At 42.0% G+C, this 20,283-nt stretch overlaps 1 protein-coding gene across 4 annotated transcripts in view; it reads left to right on the plus strand.

Moving 5' to 3' along the window:
• The window catches only part of LOC113605974 (zinc finger protein 227), an 88,136-nt gene that overhangs the window by 46,598 nt on the left and 21,255 nt on the right, over positions 1-20,283 (plus strand). Inside the window, exons 1-5 of one of the 4 annotated variants that reach the window (XM_027079770.1) lie at positions 22-506; positions 981-1,031; positions 3,353-3,398; positions 5,051-5,177; positions 8,482-10,571. In XM_027079770.1, coding sequence (XP_026935571.1) covers positions 3,384-3,398; positions 5,051-5,177; positions 8,482-10,571 — 2,232 coding nt within the window. In that variant the 5' untranslated portion in view covers positions 22-506; positions 981-1,031; positions 3,353-3,383. Of the gene's footprint in view, positions 1-21; positions 507-841; positions 896-980; positions 1,032-3,352; positions 3,399-5,050; positions 5,178-5,817; positions 5,891-8,481; positions 11,842-20,283 lie in introns of those variants that run through there. The other 3 variants (XM_027079769.1, XM_027079755.1, XM_027079756.1) reach the window with 3 other exon arrangements.

Consider the following 20,283-nt stretch of genomic DNA (forward strand, 5'->3'; position numbering starts at 1 on the left):
TCGAAACTTCGGGGGAAGTGTAGTGCAGAAAGGCGGTACTGTAGCCGGCACACATACGTACGTACACACGCACACGCACACGCACGCACACACACAGCCTTGTGGGACATGTAGTCCAGAGCTCGTGCCGGTAGACACACCCACACCCACCCTTGCATTCTGGGACATGTAGTCCAGAGCTCGTAAACCCGTGTAGTCCCATATACTGCAGCTACAGTAACGCCTCGCTGTAAACGTTTCCCCGCGGAATTCTGGGAAATGTGGTCCAGGAGCTCCGGGTTAGTCGCAGGCACTTCCGCCCCAGGAGGACAACGTAGCAGCCATCTTTTGCCTGATTATGGTGTTTCAGGTCGGCTCTTCACGACCCATTTAAGCTTCCTCGACATGCGCCTGGGGCCAACCTTTCCAGACCTTTCATTTGTGGAGAAAGAGGAGAGGCTAAAAGCGGAGGTTTGAGAGCCTAGAGTGGTGATATACGTCCCCCGGGCGGAGCTTCTTTGCGTTTGGTAACGTACTCGGGATGGGGTGGGCTCAGGTCGTGCCTCCTGGGGTTTTAGGGTCTCCCCGGTTTTCTTCACCCCTAACCTGACCCCGTCCCCCACGTATGAGCTAGCTCTACCACTTCATACGACGTCACATTGGGTGAGTTTCTTAACTCCTCTGTGCCTCCGTTGCTGTTCGGTAAAAGGGAGAAAAAAGGAATGCCTTCTTAATATAGTAGTGTGAGAAAAAACGAGATAGCACAAGTAAAAGGTCTCCAACTACCTGATACATTGTTTTTATTAATACTACTCTAATAAGGGAGGCACCCATTTCGCAGCGGGATTCTGTGAGCCCAGGAAGCTGAATTGTCCTGGACTCCTGGCCTGTTTTGGAAGGAGAGGACTTCTAGCTGGTACGGGGGCGGAAGGGGCTGCGGTATGAATTATTGGGGATGGAAACACAGCCCTGGTATTTCACAGTCTCCTTCCCTTCTCCAGCCCTGACCTCTCAAAAAGCACTGCACGGAGGAAGAGGCAACAGAGCCCTACGTGAGTAGGACTTGGCATTCTTCTACTTAAGATATTCATATAAATTGTAGAATGTATGGGACATGGGTAACGATTATAACTGAGCCTTGGTCACTAATTTCCATTCTAAAAGCTTTATGCAAATGAACACATTTCCATCAGGCAGTGGCTCTGTGAATTGGTACTGCTGTTTTCTCTACTTTAACTATGAGGAAATGCGGGCAGGGAACACAACCCTGTTGGCCCATCCTCACCCAGATAGTAGGAGGCAGAGCTGGGGTGGGGACCCAGGCAGTTTGAGTCCAGCACCTGAGTTTGCTAATCCCTTTGGTATATTCTCTTTGAGCATAGGGTACTGGCTAGAATCATATCATGAAAGTAGGTTGGTACCTTGAGAGCAAGATTTAGGCTATTTTATGAGGGTTTTTTTTGCGGTACGCGGGCCTCTCACTGTTGTGGCCTCTCCTGTTGCGGAGCACAGGCTCCGGACGCCCAGGCTCCAGACGCCCAGGCTCCAGATGCGCAGGCTCAGCGGCCATGGCTCACTGGGCCTAGCCGCTCTGCAGCATGTGGGATCTTCCTGGGCCGGGGCACGAACCCGTGTCCCCTGCATCGGCAGGCGGACTCTCAACCACTGCGCCACCAGGGAAGCCCTATTTTATGAGTTTTTAAGATAGTTTTCTCAACTGGGTCATTTATTTTATTTCAAATAATATGTATATCATAGAAATAGCATAATCATTATGGAAAAATGCGGATATATACATAAAGAAAAATTTTAATTATCTATTACTTTAGGATGTAAAGATAACAGTTGTTAATGTTTTAGTGCCTTTTTGTCTGGTTACTCTTTGTGTATGTTTCTGTGTAGTGGAGGCTGTTTTGTGTGGGACTGATGTTACACTGCAGTGCTACTCAAATTGTGGTCCACAAACCAGCGGCACTGGCATCACTTGGATAGAAATGCCCAGCCTTGAGCCCCATTCAAGACCTTCTGATTTATAATTTCTGCATAGGGGGCCCAGGAGGCTGCGTTCCAACAAGATCCCGCAGTAATTCACATGCACGTGAAAATTCGAGAAGCTCAAGAGAGGGTCTTTTCTGGAAACTGAGGCCGAGCAAATTGACCCTGCTGGATGTCACAGATAAAACTGAGCTGGATTCACCAAAGCCCTACTTAGTCCAATGATTTTATTCCCCCACTAGTTATTGTCAACTGTCAGGGCCCCTTTCAAAATCCTGAATTGAGCAGAAGACAGCTAGCAAGCGTAGAGTCAAAATGCAGGTCGTTAGAAGTTGTGAAGATATATCTCTCCCAGGCTTTGGGGAGTGGAATCATTACCATCTTTTGTACTAGATCGAACCCGGGCCCCCTGCATTGGGAATGTGGAGTCTTATCCACTTATTTCTTAAACTCCCATTTATTTCTTAAACTTTCCTATATTTATTATGATATAATTAGAATTCAGATTCCTGTCTCTTTTAATTTGAATTAGGTATGGACTATCAAACTATTTTTTATTGTTGTTGCAGAATCCTGGCTTTTATTAGTTCTCTTTACCTCTGTGCATAATTGTCAAAACGGTACTTCCTGTTTAAAAAGAAACAACGTATTTTTATATCTTTTGTAAAAAGTTCTCCATGTCAATTTAAATATTATTGTTGCAGTAAGAAAATCTTTAGGAAGACAAGCAGAGCTTTTCAGAAGTCTAAAGACTCTCACATAACAGGGCAACAACTATGACCTCCACATGTCTGACAGTGTTCTGCTGGTAGAAATCACATCTCTAAGGATAATTTCTAACTAAAATATCATCTGCTTCACCACAGTTGCTAAGAAATAAGAAACCCTGACGATGGTGTTCTCAGAGCTTTCTACCTTACAACGATCTCACGAGGTGGATGCCATTGTTCTCCCCCACCTGCAGATGACAGAACTGAGGCGAAGAGATGTTAATAACTTGCCCAGGATGACACTGCTAGTGAATGGCGTAGCCTGATCACAGCCCATGCATATTGGCTCCAAAACCTACTCTTACTTCCATGGTCTCTGTTTACACCATACCCAGAATAAGAATAACCACTATGGAAGCTGCAGGCACACTGTGAGGGAGCCACTGTGTGTGGATGGGCAGGTCATTCCTCACACAGCCACTGAGAGGGGTCACGGGGGCATCTGGTATCCGTGTGGGGCTCTGCTCATCAAGCATAATCAGCTGTAGCCACTCCGAGGACTGGGAGCCTTGGTAATTCACAATGAGCACCATGTGGGTTAGTGACTTTTTTTTTTTTTTAACCAGTTTCCATTGACTTCTTTCTTCTTTCCCTGTCTGTCTTGCTAGGACTCTGCACTTCCCCAGAAGGAGAGAGAAAATGAGCACATTCCAGGTGAGTAGAGCTTGCCTTTCTTGCTGTTAAAAACGCCATTTTTGTACTCAGATTGGACACAGGTTTTCCTCTTTTTTTTTGATTGGAGTATAGTTGATTTACAATGTTGTGTTAATTTGAGGTGTACAGCAAAGTGATTCAGTTATACATACATATACATATATTTTCAGATTCTTTTCTCTTATAGGTTATTACAAAATATTGAGTATAGTTCCATATGGGTTTTTCTCTTTCAAGGAGAGTCTAAGCATATGAGGACCTGAGTATGCCATGTGTGCTTTTTAAAAAATTCCTGTTACATTTAATTGGTTTCAGTTTTAATTTTTGTTTTATTTCATCATTTTTTTATTTCACAAGTAAAAGAAAAATTAAGGGAAATGAAGGACATCTTCCACTTCACTGCTTACCTGCTTACAAATTAGCTGCTTTTATATTTCTGTAATCTCCTCATCATATGTATTCATAGCTGTGTATTTGTATTTATAACATAGATACAGTTTTAAATTGTTTTTTTCATTTAATACTAGCTAACATTCACTTTTAATTGCTTTATCCTGTTCCCACAAACTTAAGCACCTATTTTTTAAACTATTCTTTATTCACAGACATTTAGTTTAAAGACTTTTACTGTTTTAGGAACACTACAGTGACAGTGTTCCTGATTTAACCTTTTTACCAAAATATCTGTTCTGAAGAATATTGCCTCTTTTTGCCCTTAACATACTAGGTTTAGGTATTCAGAATTGAAGAGGTATGTTTTATATGTGGTGCCTTGGATGTTTTTTGGTAGAATATCCAAATACAGCACAGCACAGCAGGATCAAACTGCTGCTTCACGCAGAAAAGATAACGTATTGTTAGAAGTTTTCTCATGACCAGAGTTAGATTCAGTCTTCCCCATGTTTGAGTCAGACCCTTTGTGTATTTTATTTACTGGTTTGTTTCTTTTTCCATCTTATTTTTTTTCCTAATCAGAGTAATACATGACCTTAGTTTAAAAAATCCAGTGGTACTTAAAGCACTTGTCACTGCATAGACACCTCAGAACAATTGTATAAAGAGGTGCTTGGTTTCATCTTTGTTTTAAATATAAAGAATAGGGGTTGTGAAAAAAGGAGGAACCAACTCAGACTCACCCAGAAAACCAAGGGTCTGGAGTCAGAGGATTGCATTCAAGCAAAAGACAGAAACGGGGAAAGAGAGAGTTTTCATTCAGAGACCTGGCATGGCCTTTTGGTTAATTTCCACGTATAACACTCCTTCTCATCTGGTTCCTACCTCAATGAGAAAGCAGGTGCCATGAAATACTGCCGGGACTAAATTGGTAATTGTTTCTGGGGCGCTTGGCAATAATAATTAAAAAGTGAAAGCTTTTTAGTTCAGGATCCAGTGGTTAGAATTCTAGGGAGTTTACTCATGAGTTGTCTGAGAGCCCCAGGTAAATACACAACGCTTTCTGTTTCATAGCCGCACGTCCGGTGAGGCTGAGGAAAGTCAGTGTGTGGCATTGGCAGGATGGAAGGGAGGGGGTGCTGGGGAGTCTGCACACCGCACAGGAGCCAGAGCAACTTCCCACCTTCCTCCTCTCCTCGGGGCTGCCCCTCTTCCACTGGCCACTGGGTATAAGATTGAGGTGGTGGTGTTTGTCGTAGGAGGCGGTGACTTTCAAGGACGTGGCCGTGGCCTTCACAGAGGAGGAGCTGGGGCTGCTGGACTCGGCCCAGAGGAAGCTGTACCAGGATGTGATGGTGGAAAACTTCCGGAACCTGGTCTCAGTGGGTGAGGACAGCCTTTCTCTGCGAGTGTCTTTGTGACCGTGGTGTTTCAAGGCTTTGGGCCTCTTGAGATGGTTCCCTGAGTTTGGGGACCAGACTTTTACAATTCCTGTGGGACACGAGAGGATGTCTCTGGTCTTTCTAAACAGTGTGTTTCAGGTCCTTTTCATTTATTTTGTAAAAGAACTGTAAATCGACAGTATCTTGTTGTACCTTATGTATTCTTTTTCAGATTTCCCTCCCTGCCATTAGTGGATTATAAAGCCAATTTATTGAGCCCTACGTGTGACTTTTTAATGAAATAAAATAGTATAGAAAATATCAGAGTTTCTTAGGAAGAGTACAACACATTGCAGCAAAAACTGGGCGATGGCATGAGTGGTGTGAGAGCCAGTGGGAACAGATTTCATGAAAATAGACATTGGTTAGAAACAGGTCATTCAAGCTTCGTTTTAGTAATGTATACTTCTACATGTGTATCTAGGTTGTGAAATAAATGCTGTTTCTTCAATGGGTCATGATACAAAGTTTGAAAAACACGGCTTTCAATATCTTGAATATGCAGTTGGAACTCAAATTTCTAGTAAACTTTAGCTCTAGCCCGTTCATGTTAACTTGTGACTTTGCATGTTCTCATTCTTCAGATGAGATACAAAAAATATAGAAAGAGAAGAGAGGCTTTGGTTGATGAATTCAGCAACCCAGATAGAAATCTAGGTAAGAACCAAGCAGTCGTGAGTTCTTGTGGTTAGCTCGCTATCTGTTTTGCTTCTCACCAGCCCTGTGCTGTCCATCACCTGGTCCCAGTTGGAAATCTCTTTCCAGGATTATTGCATAATCTTTGTACTGGTCACCTGTTCCCACCCTTCTCCTCCCACAGTTTGTTCTTTAAGTGGCAAAGTGATCTTTTGTAACTTTAAGTCAGGTTATGTTCTTGTTTCAAAATTCTCTTGTGGCTTCTTTTACTTAGAATAAAAACAACTTAAAGTGGCTTCTAGAGTCTTCTGTGGGCTGCTGTTCATTCCCAACCACCTCCCTGAATACATCACCTCTCCTCTCTCTTACCCTGTCTTTTCCAGACCTGCAAAGGATGCTTCTGCCACAGAGCGTTTTCCTTGTCCTTCTCTCTGCCTGGAATACTCTTTCACCTGTAATCTTTTAGGCCTCTTCTTTCAGTCAGTCACCTTAAAGATGATGAGAGGGCTGTCCTCTGACCACCCTATGGAAAATACAGTCCTCTCTTTCTTACTCTCTCTGCCCTGCTTTGTTTTGTCTCTAAGCGTTTCACTCATGTACATTTTTGTTCACCTGTTTCTCACCTCTCTTTCTTCCACTGGAGGGTAATCCAGGAGTGGAGGAGGAATTTGGTCTGTTATGTTTATTGCTCACTAGCCTCAGTGCTTAGCATAGTCTTGGTACATGACAGGGACTCTTAAATATTTCTTGAATAAACGAATGAGTTAATGGATAGAGAAATTAGCCTTCCATGAAAATAGCTAGTAGGCGGTGAACAAATCCGAGTGAATAAGGGATATTGCCAAATGTTGTTTTGTCTTCAAATGAATTCCTAGCCTAATTCTAACTTCTCAGGTGCCCATGATGTGTGTATGTGTGTGTTTGCCTTTCTGTACAAGTTGGCCCTCATCAACTTGCACAAAAAACATGTATAGAACCTGTAATTATAACCAAACTGAGTAAAATGCTTTCCCTGTGACTTTCCTTGAGCTCGTAGTAGCAGAGCATATTCATTTGGGGAGGAAATACTGTTTTGAATGAGGATTCTTATGTCTACTTCTTAGGTAGCTCTCCCATAGAAGGAAAGAAAATTCTATTTCCTTATCCTTTATACCAGGGGAGAACAGGTCTCAGAAAACAGCCAGCTGGTGAGTTAGCCTTTCCCTTAAAAGATTTGCCCGGATGCGTCCCATTTGCTTCCTCCAAAGCCCACCTCACTAATAAGAAATCGATCTTTGTTAGCTCTACAAACATTGTGTGTGTGTGTGTGTGTGCGCATTTGTATGTATCTTGTAGAAGGCATTTTAGATAATGTCACCTTGAGTGATTTGATCATTCTTTAATAGTTTCTAGTCTGTTTCTTCTCAATACTTCTCACAAGCTATGGAATTTATTCCCAGCTTACTCATAAACCCCATTCTTCACTTTGGAACTCATTCTTGTTAAAGACCAATGTATCTGTGTCCAAAAATTTTCCATGCTGTTTTTAAAGAGACAGCATTCTTCCCTAGCCTCTAAATTTTGACTCCTACTTGGCAGGGGGAGTGTGGGAACGTATTAGGCAGCACAAATGCCCCAGAAGGATCCAGTGCATAGGTCTTCATGCTTTTTTTTACCCCCACTGATTCTTATAACCTTTTTTTAAAATTAATTTATTTTTGGTTGCATTGGGTCTTCGTTGCTGCACACGGGTTTTTCTCTAGTTGTGGCGAGTGGGAGCAGCTCTTTGTTGTGGTGCGCAGGCTTCTCATTGCAGTGGCTTCCTTATTGCAGAGCGCGGGCTCTAGGCATGTGGGCTTCAGTAGTTGTGGCACACGGTCTCAGTAGTTGTGGCTCATGGGCTCTAGAGTGCAGGCTCAGTAGTTGTGGCTCACGGGCTTAGTTGCTCCGCGGCATGTGGGATCTTTCCGGACTAGGGCTCGAACCTGTGTCTCTGCACTGGCAGGAAGATTATTAACCACTGTGCCACTGGGGAAGTCCCGATTTTTAGCACCTTTCATATTCTCCTCAGCACTAACCCCCTTGGTGTACTGCCACCTCTGGTGCAGCCTTTCAACTTAAGCAAAACTGTACTTTCCAGTCCTTTTCCTGTATCTGATACCTGACTTGTAAAAGCTCTTTCGCTTCTCTGACTTGGTTCAAACTTAACCTGGGATTCAGAATTGTAGAGAATCCTAGAAATCAAACTGAGTTCACCTGTGCATGCATTTCTTAAGCCCTGACTAACTGCCAGGCACTGTTAAAGCTGTGAGCACAGGAAAATGCTTGTCTTTATTGATACTGTATTGTGGTAGGAATGACATGTAATTTTTGAAAGATGATTTAAATAGTATATCAGATGGTAGTCATTTGGTTTTAAATGGGTTTCATTAATGCTAAGTATTTAGGAGTTTAATGGACCGTCTCTTGGTTTCTGTTAGTATATAAACCAGAGAACTTCATTTGTCATGTGAAAGATAAGCTGAACCATCCTCAGGTTCATTAAAGTCTCATACTGTGTCTTAAGTGTAAAATCTTGAATCTTTGAACAAAGCTTTCACGTGTCCACATCTCTGAATTCTCTGTCCTTATAGAAGAAAACAATCAAAGTGAGTTGAGGGCCGTTCAAGACAGAGGATCACGTGAAGAGCTTTCCTGCCGGCAAATCTGGCAACAAATTGCAAATGACTTAACCAGATGCCAAGACTCCATGATAAATAGTTGTCAGTTCCACAAACAAGTTGATTCCCCCTGCCAGATTGGGGCAGGACTCTCTATTCAAATTTCTGAAGATGAGAACCATATATTAAATGATAAAGCAGGTGATCCCAGTAATACTGGAAATCCAAGGTTTGCAACTTTGAGAGCCCAGGATTCTTGGAGGAAAACTTCATTGACCGAGTCACAGAATTATCAGAATAGACACCAGCAAATATCCATGAAAAATAAACTGTGTCAGTGTAAAGAGGATGTTGACACCATCAGTTGGATTTCACATCACCTTGATGCTCACGGAGTACACAAGGGTCCAAAATCTTACGGCTACAGTGATTATAGAAAAGATAGCATGAGGGTTTCAACACTGGATCAGAATACTATGATTCACACAGGACAAAAACCTTACCAGTGTAATGAATGTAAAGAAACGTTCACTGATCTCTCCACCTTTGATCTTCACCAGCAGTTACACTCAAAAGAGAAGTCTCATATGTGCAGTGAGTGTGGAAAAGGCTTCCGTTACAGCTCGGTTCTTCATATTCATCAGAGAGTTCACATGGGAGGAAAACACAGTGAGTGTGATGAGTGTGGCAAGGAGTTCAGTCAGAGCTCACAGCTGCAGACTCCTCAGAAAGTCCACACTGTAGAGAAACCGTTCAAATGTGTGGAATGTGGGAAAGTCTTCAGTCGTAGGTCAGCACTTACTATTCATTGTAAAGTCCACACAGGAGAGAAACCTTACAATTGTGAGGAGTGTGGGAGGGCCTTCAGTCAGGCCTCTCACCTTCAGGACCATCAGAGAGTCCACACTGGGGAGAAACCATTCAAATGTGACACGTGTGATAAGAGCTTCAGTCGGAATTCACACCTTCAGTCCCATCAGAGAGTCCATACGGGAGAGAAACCATACAAATGTGAGGAGTGTGGGAAGGGCTTCATTTGTAGCTCAAATCTATACATTCATCAGAGAGTCCACACAGGAGAAAAACCCTACAAATGTGAGGAATGTGGGAAAGGCTTTAGTCGGCCTTCAAGTCTTCAGGCCCATCAGGGAGTCCACACTGGAGAGAAATCATACATATGTAATGTGTGTGGTAAAGGCTTTACTCTGAGTTCAAACCTTCAGGCACATCAAAGAGTCCATACAGGAGAGAAACCATACAAATGTAATGAGTGTGGGAAGAGCTTCAGGAGGAACTCCCATTACCAAGTTCATCTGGTTGTCCACACAGGGGAGAAGCCCTATAAATGTGAGGTATGTGGGAAGGGCTTCAGTCAGAGTTCATATCTTCAAATCCATCAGAAGGCCCACAGTGTAGAGAAACCTTACAAGTGTGAGGAGTGTGGGCAGGGCTTCAATCAGAGTTCACGACTTCAGAACCACCAGCTGATCCATACCGGTGAGAAACCATACAAATGTGAAGAGTGTGGGAAGGGATTCAGTCGTAGAGCAGATCTTAAAATTCACTGCAGAATCCACACCGGAGAGAAACCGTATAATTGTGAGGAGTGTGGGAAAGTCTTCAGGCAGGCCTCAAATCTTCTGGCCCATCAGAGAGTCCACAGTGGAGAAAAACCATTCAAATGTGAAGAGTGTGGGAAGAGCTTCGGTCGGAGTTCACACCTTCAAGCCCATCAAAAAGTCCATACTGGAGAAAAGCCATACAAATGTGAGGAGTGTGGGAAGGGTTTCAAGTGGAGCCTGAACCTCGACATGCATCAGAGAGTCCACACAGGAGAGAAACCATATAAGTGTGGGGAGTGTGGGAAGCACTTCAGTCAGGCCTCAAGTCTTCAGCTTCATCAGAGTGTTCATACTGGAGAGAAGCCATACAGATGTGACAGATGCAGTAAGGTCTTCAGTCGGTCTTCACAGCTACAGTCTCATCAGAGAGTGCACACAGGGGAGAAGCCTTACAAATGTGAGACCTGTGGTAAGAGCTTCAGTTGGCGCTCCAATCTAACAATTCATCACAGAATCCATGCTGCTGATAAATCCTATAAAAGTGATAGGAGTGGTAAGACCATCAGAGAGCCCACACACGAAAAAATTTCCATAAAATGATTAAAAAAAAACAAAAAAAACAACTCAGGTGTCATGTGAATTCTTCCAGTCATCAAGTTCAAAAGAAAAACAAATCATTTGTTTCATTAAAGTCAGTGTTTCAACCATAGCTCAACATGTCCCAGTAGTCAGGAGGCCACACAGCAGAGAACCCTGGTAAATGGTGTAGTAAGTTTGAACTTTGACCTCTATCAAATATTACTCAGGAGAGAAGCCTTAGTATGAGTTTTAGCAGGGCTTGTACAAAAAAAGTATGATGGACGTGCCAAAATTTATGCCCATTACAACAAAAACTCCACGAATGTAGAGACGTTTGTTCTGAATCTACAGTCTGAACATTGTCAGCTACTTCGTAGGTGCTCGATATTTGTCCAATTAATGAGGAAAAACTTTTTGAAAATTATGTTGCAATCCCCTCCAAAATTTCATAAAAATTTGTATTCAGAGCAGTTAACCTAAATGTGGCCTTAAAAGTAATCCAGGGAGACAAAAAGTTGAAGCGTTAGAAAACCACTCAGTATTGCAATTTGTAATATGAATGTGGCATCATCCTGTTATGATTAGCTCCATTTGTCTCCCCCCAGCCTCACTTCAAGTTGGATCTTATCTTGGACTTTGTCTAATATTCTGTTAATTTTTTACAGTACAAATTCAGTTATCTTTTGTGACAGTATAGACTTACTGAAAATGGATTGTTCATCTTGCAATACAGAAAACATACTGTTGACCCTTTTATCAAGAATGTCAAGGCAGAGGTTTAAGTGTCAGAGTTACTAATGACAGTGACAGAGGACAAACATTTCTTAGTAAATGAAATGATCGTTGGTTTCTTATTCACCACATTTCCATCTAGGTTTTGATGTGATTGTCTCCCAAGGGTTTTAGCATTACTTTCATCAAGACTTCTTAAGTAGAGAAAAGAGGCTGTTTGAAGTAGATTACTTTTGTCAAGTTCTGTATCTCTTTACTCCTTCTCTCTGGTCTGAGATAAAAAGAAAAAAATTATTTGTTGAAATTTGGTAATTTCATCAAACATATTTATTCAGTGACTGACGTACACACTTTTTCCTAGCGGTGGATTGAAAAATTGATTTTCAAAGTGAAGTTGGTGAGTACATATCAAAATATAGAATGTGCGTCCCTTTAATATAGAAATCATAAAATAGGACCTTATAATTAGGAAATTCAAATAGAAAAGGTGAGTAGCACGTCAGTGTTACTAAATTTTGTAAAAGTGAAATATTCAATAGGAATTTCTTTATATTTTAAGATACTTATGTAATAACAGATCTGTTAAAATGATGGCATAAACTTAATGACAGAAGCATGTAACAGTTTAATGTATTTTAGGTACATCACATACCTTAATCAAACACGTATGTGTGTGTGTTAATGCATCCTATCATCTGTAAAGGGATATTCACCCTTATGTAAACAGTGGCAAGATTTTCAGGGATTTTTTCCACATTTAACTTCCATATTTTAAATTTTTCATTGAGCATCAATTTTCCAATAAAATACTGTTATTTTTATAGTAACATAGGTAGTAAAATAATGTAAAATATATTAAAAATTACTAAGAACATATTAATCCCTCAGTAAGAAATCCTATCATCATGAGGTGTATATATATGGACAAAATTAAGGAATAGACCTCTAGAAATCAGTTATAAAAAGAAAAAATTTATATGGTTATTCAGAGATACAGAATATTAGTCAGTGTAACTGTATATTTATAATTAATGCATTTGAAGTTTAGCATAAATCCATGCAGCCCAGAATATTCTGTTTTAATTCCAACAGTAGAAATTTACACATCCTAGTTCTCCCCGTCAGACTTCCTTACTGGGTGAATGGATGGAGAGCCTGGGGTACCAGCTTGTCCTTTCAAGTGCTTGGTCTGACTGGGGAAGTAGTTGGGTCATTCCAGACACTATGACACAGAAAACCATTAGCTGTGGGAAAAAAAGAATTTACCCCCCCCCCCAAATTTTTTTTAATTGTTTACGAAGTAACAGTGATTGGGCAAATCCTGAAGATAGAGAGTGGAAATAGGTAAGTTTTAGAGGTAAAATTTATCAACGATTCCCTAAGGAAAAATGTGCATAGGGAAGAAACCGAGAATGATGGGAACAAGTTGTTAAGGAGGAGGTTTGCATACCATTTCCTACTTCTTAGTCATGTCACTGATGTTTAACACTTACTTGGTTAAAGGGCTTTACTCAGCAAAAGGTATATCTAATGTGAGAGGCAGGTTTCCAAGATTGGTTTCCTAGACCACACCTTCACATGTGTATGTAAAGTCCATGCTACTGCAAATTGCATTGCATTAGATGTCAGAAATCCTAGGCCTTTCATGTTTTGTTTTGTTTTGTTTGGTAGATATCAGGGTAGCCCACCAACTCTCAAGGTAATTTGTAGTTTAGTGAGTTAAGTCAAGGACTGGAAAACTACCTCCTGTGAGCCCAATCTGGCTCATTGCCTTTAAAGCTTTATTGGAACATAAAAGCTCTTTATTGGAACATAAAATCTCTTTATTGGCCCATCCATTTATTTACCATCTTTGAATGTTTCCCATTGTGCTGACAGTGTTTAGTGGTTGTGACGAGCACTGTGGCCCACAAAGCCTAAAGTATTTACTTTCTGGCCCTTCAGAGAAAAAGTCTGTCGATCCCTGTGGTAAGCCCAAAAGGTTTGTCTCTGTAAGTGAAAGACCACAAGTAGAGCAGAACTTAGACTTGGTTCAGTGAGGATTCCAGAGAGGTTTCCTTTTTGATTCTCATATCTGCCCTTCTGGTTGACCTTGTTCTTTAGTTTGGTTCAAAGACAGTGGTAGCAACTAGGGACTACCTGTTTCTTTCTTCACATTCAATGAAAGAGCTGCTCTTCCATTCTTAGTGTTGAGTACACTACTCACTCCCAGTGCATAGCTTCCTCTAACTAACCTTGACTCCCATCTATGCTAAAGACTAAATCTTTAGCTTTGTATCCAGTTCCATTGGCCTTTGTAGGGCCTTCAGTTTCAACTCCCACTTGATAGCTTGAGCTCGAAATCTATTTTTACCGCTGGGGATTTTCTGTCTTAGCTTTGAGCTTGGCTACATAGCAACACTCTGGGGGACTTGTTATAATCAGCATTTCTTTCTTTCCTTCCTTTTTTTTTTTAAAGGGGATCCAAAGTCAAATTCAGTCAGTGGCTGAATGACAACACATTGATTCACAACCTTATAGATTCTCTTAATGTCATAGGGCATCAGTGGGAAGGAGTAGAATCCTGGAAATTTGAGGTGGAAATATATGGGCAGATTCCAACAAAGCTGAGGCCTATGACCTCTGACCTGTGACCTCTTAGTTGAGCTTCCTGTGCTATTAGAAGAAAGTCTGCCTCTACTCTGAGATAGTTTACTTGCAGGGGACTGTAGATCCTCAAGACTTGCCTCCACTACCTTTCGTATTTCTAGACCTAGTAATCAGACTAGAGTCCTTGAAATGGGGAAGGGAGCAGGGAAGGGGTGGGTACCCACCGGGTATAAAGTATGACCATGAGGAGACACTGTATCTGCTAAAATAAGGAATTTTATAATTTATATCAATAGAAACCTCAGAAATAATGTGTGATTGTGAACTTTGTAGGTATTGAAGCAGGTGGAAGTAATGTAATATTGGATTAGGCTGGATTTGTTGATAGGAGTGCATTCAACACCCATTCCAGACTCAGCATGTTAGCTTGGGTACCTGGGAATGCCTTCAACAGTTTGCTCAAATGACTGAAACCTGTACCCAAAGTTAGCGTATGCTAAAGTCAAAATGCCAGAACTTTCTAAGTATGTTGTAGCAAAATTTCTTGACGTTGGCATGACTGACATTTTGAACTGGATAGCTCTTTGTTGTTGGGAGCTGTCCTGTGCAATGTAAGATGGGCCAGTGGCACATATTCTTCCCTGCCACCCTAGTTGTGACAATAAAAGGTGCCTTGAGGGCTTCCCTGGTGGCGCAGTGGTTGAGAGTCTGCCTGCCGATGCAGGGGACACGGGTTCATGCCCCGGTCCAGGAAGATCCCACGTGCCGCGGAGCGGCTGAGCCCATGAGACATGGCCTCTGAGCCTGCACGTCCGGAGCATGTGCTCCGCAGCGGGAGAGGCCACGACAGTAAGAGGCCTGCGTACCGCAAAAAAAAAACAAAAAAAAAACGTGCCTTGATACCTCCGTGTGCACCAGCCACGTGGGGCTCATTCATAACACAGCTCCTTAAAAAAGTCTCAAGACACTGCCTCATGTTTCCTGGGAGGGGGGACCAAAAGTGTCCCCAGCTGAGAACCACCGCTATAGAAGGTTTACAAAGGCATAGGAATGCCAGACCGCTGGAGTGGATTTATCACATAAGATCTGCTCACCCAAAGCCCCTATGTGCCCTGGGAGGGCTCAGAGGACACTTCCTTTGCCAGAGGTTTAAGAAACGTATTGGTGAGGGGAGCGTTAGCAGTCTTGGAATGCTCTGTAGCTACTCTTCTCTGCAGGCCAGGAATGAGAGAGGGAAATTATGTCGTCATAATGGGCTCCCTAAATTCAGTGAGGCTAATGGGATCGTGGGGCATCATTGGTCAAGTGGAAACACTTCATTGGCAGAGATAAAGTGAGCGTGTTTTTCACAATGAACAGCAAAATGAAAGGGATCATTAGAATGGTTTGGTACACAGAGATTTTTTACATTTGCTCATGTGCTATCTCTAGGGCTGAAATAAATGGGAAGTCTACTAATACCCTGCTTGATTTGAATCAGGAGAAAAGCTCTAGGTCTGATGAACATGTCTGACCTGAATCAACATGAGAGTTGTGGTCCCTCGGCCAATTCCATAACATGAGTCAGCTCCCATTTCCAGAGCATCTTGAAGGAAGGGCAGGCCGGTCCCCTTGAGGGAGGATATACCCTGGTATACTACCGATACCATAAATCATCCCTAGACTTCTTCAACATGACTTCCAGCCACATTTTATGGAGGTTGTGCATTAGGTAAGTGGAAATCACCAGAAGATGAAGGAAGCACTAGACACTAGAGCTGACATTAACTCCTGGACCCCCAAATGGCATTGTGGTTTACTGGTTAGTACAGGGACTTATAAGTGACAAATAATTAAGGGATGTTTTTGCTTGGGTCCATCCACATGAGCTGGTCTAAACGGATCCCTGCACTCATCCTCTGGTTATTTACCAAGTTCCAGAATGCAGAGTTGCAATTGGAATAACCAGCTGGCAGAATCCTCACCTTGGTTCTCTAGCCCATGGTACAAGGGCAATTTTGATAAGAATGGGCAAGTGAACATGATAACTGTCTTGTACGTACTAAAACAGACAACCAAAAGCAGTATTATATTACTGGAAGGACTGAAGAGATTAGTGCCACTAGCAGTATCCTGAAAGCTGCAGGGGTCATGATTTCCATCATATTCCCATTCAGTTCACTCATTTGACCTGTGCAGAAGACAGGTGAATCTTGAAGAATGACATGGGATTATTGTATACTTAACTAGGAGTTAATGCCATTTGCAGCTCCAGATGTGGCTTTATTGCTAGAGAACGCATCTGCTGGCACCTCATATGCAGCTACTGAACTGACATGTGCTTTTTTTTCTCTATACCTATTAGCAAATATCATCCATTGAAGTTCAGTTTCATCTGGTAGGGCTATCAATACATTTTTATTGACCCAGCTCCGGGCTACATCACTGTCCAATCTTGTTTCACAGTGTAGTTCAAGGATTGGCAAACTACAATCCATGGGTCAAATCTGGCTGCCACTTGTTTCTGTAAATAAGATTTTATTGGAACAACCATGACCACTCTTATATATTGCCTACGGGTGCTTTCGTGCTGAAATGGCAGAGTTGAGTAGTTGTGACCAAGATTGGTCTGCAAAGCCTAAACCATTTGCTGCATGGGTCTTTACCAAAATAATTTTATGATCCCTGATAATGTCTGTGTTGCTTGTACCTGGTAATGTAGGCAGTGTCTGTGACAGGTAGGGATGCTGCATGGAGATCACAACACAAATATTTAGGATTTGGGGAGCAGAGCTATGTCATCCTCTGCATGTGACATTACTCCTGTGAAAGCAGCTTCTGGCTTTATTGGTCCCTAGTGAAAACTAAATACATGGCCATGAGTCAGAAAGTTATGCAGTGAAGTCATAAATTTGGGCATACCAGCAGCACTTCATCATCTAGTGGAAGTGATACGTATGAGACTGGGCTCAGAGTCACAAGTGAGTTGCACAAGCAAGTGGCTCAAATTCCCAGAGCTCCAGTTCCTTCTACAGCGACTCCCATCTCACAGCCCATGCCTGTGACCTCATGAGGAGTTCTGTGTGATCAGTTGAATGAGGAGGAAGATTTGGGTGCTGTTCTCCAAAGGAGACTCCCCAACCCTGCTGGGAATTTGATTACATGAGACCGCTCCCATCATGGAAGGGACAGCACTTTCTTTTCAGTGGAAAAACCAGTTGCTGTAGATATGGAACTGCCTTTCCTCTTCCAGCGCTTCTGATAAAAGTACCATCTGTGGACCTTACAGAATGCTTTATTCTCTGTCATTGTATTCCATCCATCATTGCTTGTGACCCGGGAAGTCATTTTACAAAAAACGAATTGTGGCAATTGGGCTTGTGTTCACAGAATTCACCGATCTCGTACCATACTTCCGCTTAGATATGCCTGCATTCTCAGAATTCCGACAAGCTCTGATTTCTCCTTCCACATTTGTGTATGGTCTAATTCCTATTTTAAAATTCCCTTATCTCTAAAATCATAGTGACGTGGCTTTCCTAAGTGAACCCTGACTGGTATTGAACCCTGTAGTGTAAATGCCTGACATTAAGCTTTTGATTGCCAAGACATCCATTTAAAAAGACATCTATTTTTTTCTGTTTTTTAATTGAAGTATAGTTGATATACAATGTTGTGTTAGTTTCTGGTGTACAGCAAGGTTATTCAGTTATATATATATATATCATTTTTCATATTCTTTTCCATTATAGTTTATTACAAGGTAAATATAGTTCCCTGTGCTATAAAGTAGGACCTTGTTTATTTCTTTTATATATGGTAGTTTGTTAATCCCAAACTCTTAATTTATCCCTCCCCCCCTTTCCCCTTTGGTAACTGTAAGTTTGTTCTCTGTGTCTGTTTCTGTTTTTTAAATAGGTTCATTTGTATCATTTTTTTAGAGACCCCATATAAGTGATATCTTGTGATTTGTCTTTCTCTTTTTGACTTACTCCACTTAATATGATAATCTGTATGTCCATCCATGTTGCTGCAAATGGCATTATTTCGTTCTTTTTTATGGCTGAGTAGTATTCCATTGTGTATATGTGTGTGTGTGTGTGTGTGTGTGTGTATATATACATATATATATATCACATCTTTTTTTTTTTTTTTTTTGGTGGTACGCGGGCCTCTTACTGTTGTGGCCTCTCCCGTTGCAGAGCACAGGCTCCAGATGCGCAGGCTCAGCAGCCATGGCTCATGGGCCCAGCCGCTCCGTGGCACGTGGGATCTTCCCGGACCGGGACACAAACCCGTGTCGCCTGCATCGGCAGGCAGACTCTCAACCACTGCACCACCAGGGAAGCCCTATCACATCTTTTTTATCCATTCATCTGTTGATGGACATTTAGATTGCTTCCATGTCTTGGCTACTGTAAATAGTGCTGTGAACAATGGGGTGCATGTATCTTTCTGAATTAGAGTTTTCTCTGATATATGCCCAGGAGTGGGATTGCTGGATTGTATGGTAACTCTATTTTTAGGTTTTTTAAGGGACCTCCATACTGTTTTACACAGTGGCTGCACCAATGTACATTCCCACCAACAGTGTAGGAGAGTTGCCCTTTCCTCCACACCCTCTCCAACATTTATTATTTGTAGACTTTTTGATGATGGCCATTCTGACCGGTGTGAGGTGATACCTCATTGTAGTTTTGATTTGCATTTCTCTAATAATTAGTGATGTTGAGCATCTTTTCATGGGCCTATTGGCCATCTGTATGTCTTCTTTGGAGAAGTGTCTATTTAGGTCTTCTGCCTATGCTTTGATTGGGTTGTTTTGGTTTTTTTTTTTTCTTTTTCTTTTTTTTTTGTTATTGAGTTGTATGAGCTGTTTGTATATTTTTGAAATTAAGCCCTTTTCGGTTGCATTATTTGCAGATATTTTCTCCCTGTCTGTAGGTTGTCTTTTCATTTTGTTTATGGTTTCCTCTTCTGTGCAAAAGCTTATAAGGTTGATTAAGGTCCCATTTGTTTATTTTTTTCTTTTATTTCTATTGCCTTGGGGGACTGACCTAAGAGAATATTACTACGATTTATGAAAAGACATCCATTTTGTATAAACATATTGCCGCTGTATGACACAGCTGCTAGCAAAGCAACCAGATAAGGATAACCACAAGTGGATAACCACTAGGCCACCCACACCCATGAAGTTCCCATTTCAGAAGCCCCTGGCAATCTAGATACCTGACCACTTGAGAGAACCTGCCTCCACTCTCCCACACCTTAATTCTCACTCTTATGTTTCACAATAATGACTGAACCTGCGTGAAACCCCACACACCCCACCCCTGAAGCCTAATAAAGGCAGGGCCCCAGGGCCGAGCTCTCTCTACCACGTAGGAATTCTGAGAATCCAGGCATATCCAGCTACCGAAGTGGAACTTTTAACGGGAACATGGTATAAGATCAGCGACTTCTGCATGCCCAAAGGCCACACAGCAAGGTAGAAAGTAGAGAGTATCTGTGAGTAATAGATCTTGTTTTTCAAAGTTCTCTAATGTTTTTTTAAATTTATTTATTTTATTTATTTTATTTTTGGCTGCATTGGGTCTTTGTTGCTGTGCATGGGCTTTCTCTAGCTGCGGCGAGCGGGGCTACTCTTTGTTGCAATGCGCAGGCTTCTCATCGCGGTGGCTTCTCTTGTTGTGGAGCACAGGCTCTAGGCACATGGGCTTCAGTAGTTGTGGCTCGCAGGCTCAGTAGTTGTGGCGCACGGGTTTAGTTGCTCCGTGGCACGTGGGATATTCCTGGACCAGGGTTCAAACCCGTGTTTCCTGCATTGGCAGGTGGATTCTTCACCACTGCACCACCAGGGAAGCCCAATGATTTCCCTAATGGTTTTTTGCTGAAGTGTGTCTTGTGATAATAATAAGAACCATAAAGGCTGGCCCAGCCACAACACTGGCCCCAGTGGGGGAAATGTCTGTGGGGCTCTGTGTGAGTAATTCGGAGCCCAGATGAGTGCCTCAGGCATTTGTAGCTAAGAGCATTACCATCAGTAGGCTGTGGCTTACAGGATCTTAGTTCCCCAACCAGGGATCAAACCCGGGCCCGCTGCAGAGGAAGCACAGAGTCCTAACCACTGGACTGCCAGGGAATGCTCCTGATTTTCATTCTTGGAGGTAAAAATTTCAACATTTTATCACTAGGTATTATGTGTAATTTTTGTGTAATTTTATTTTAGTTTTAAATGTGATCGCTCTAGGAATTTATAACCATTTCACATACATTTTCAAATTTATCATTATAATATTCCTCAAAATGTTCTGTTAAAATCTTTAGTGAT

Source organism: Aethalodelphis obliquidens, unplaced genomic scaffold, assembly GCF_003676395.1.
Source record: "Aethalodelphis obliquidens isolate GAN/ISIS:26980383/991018 unplaced genomic scaffold, ASM367639v1 scaffold43, whole genome shotgun sequence".
NCBI classification, from domain to species: Eukaryota; Metazoa; Chordata; class Mammalia; order Artiodactyla; family Delphinidae; genus Aethalodelphis; species Aethalodelphis obliquidens.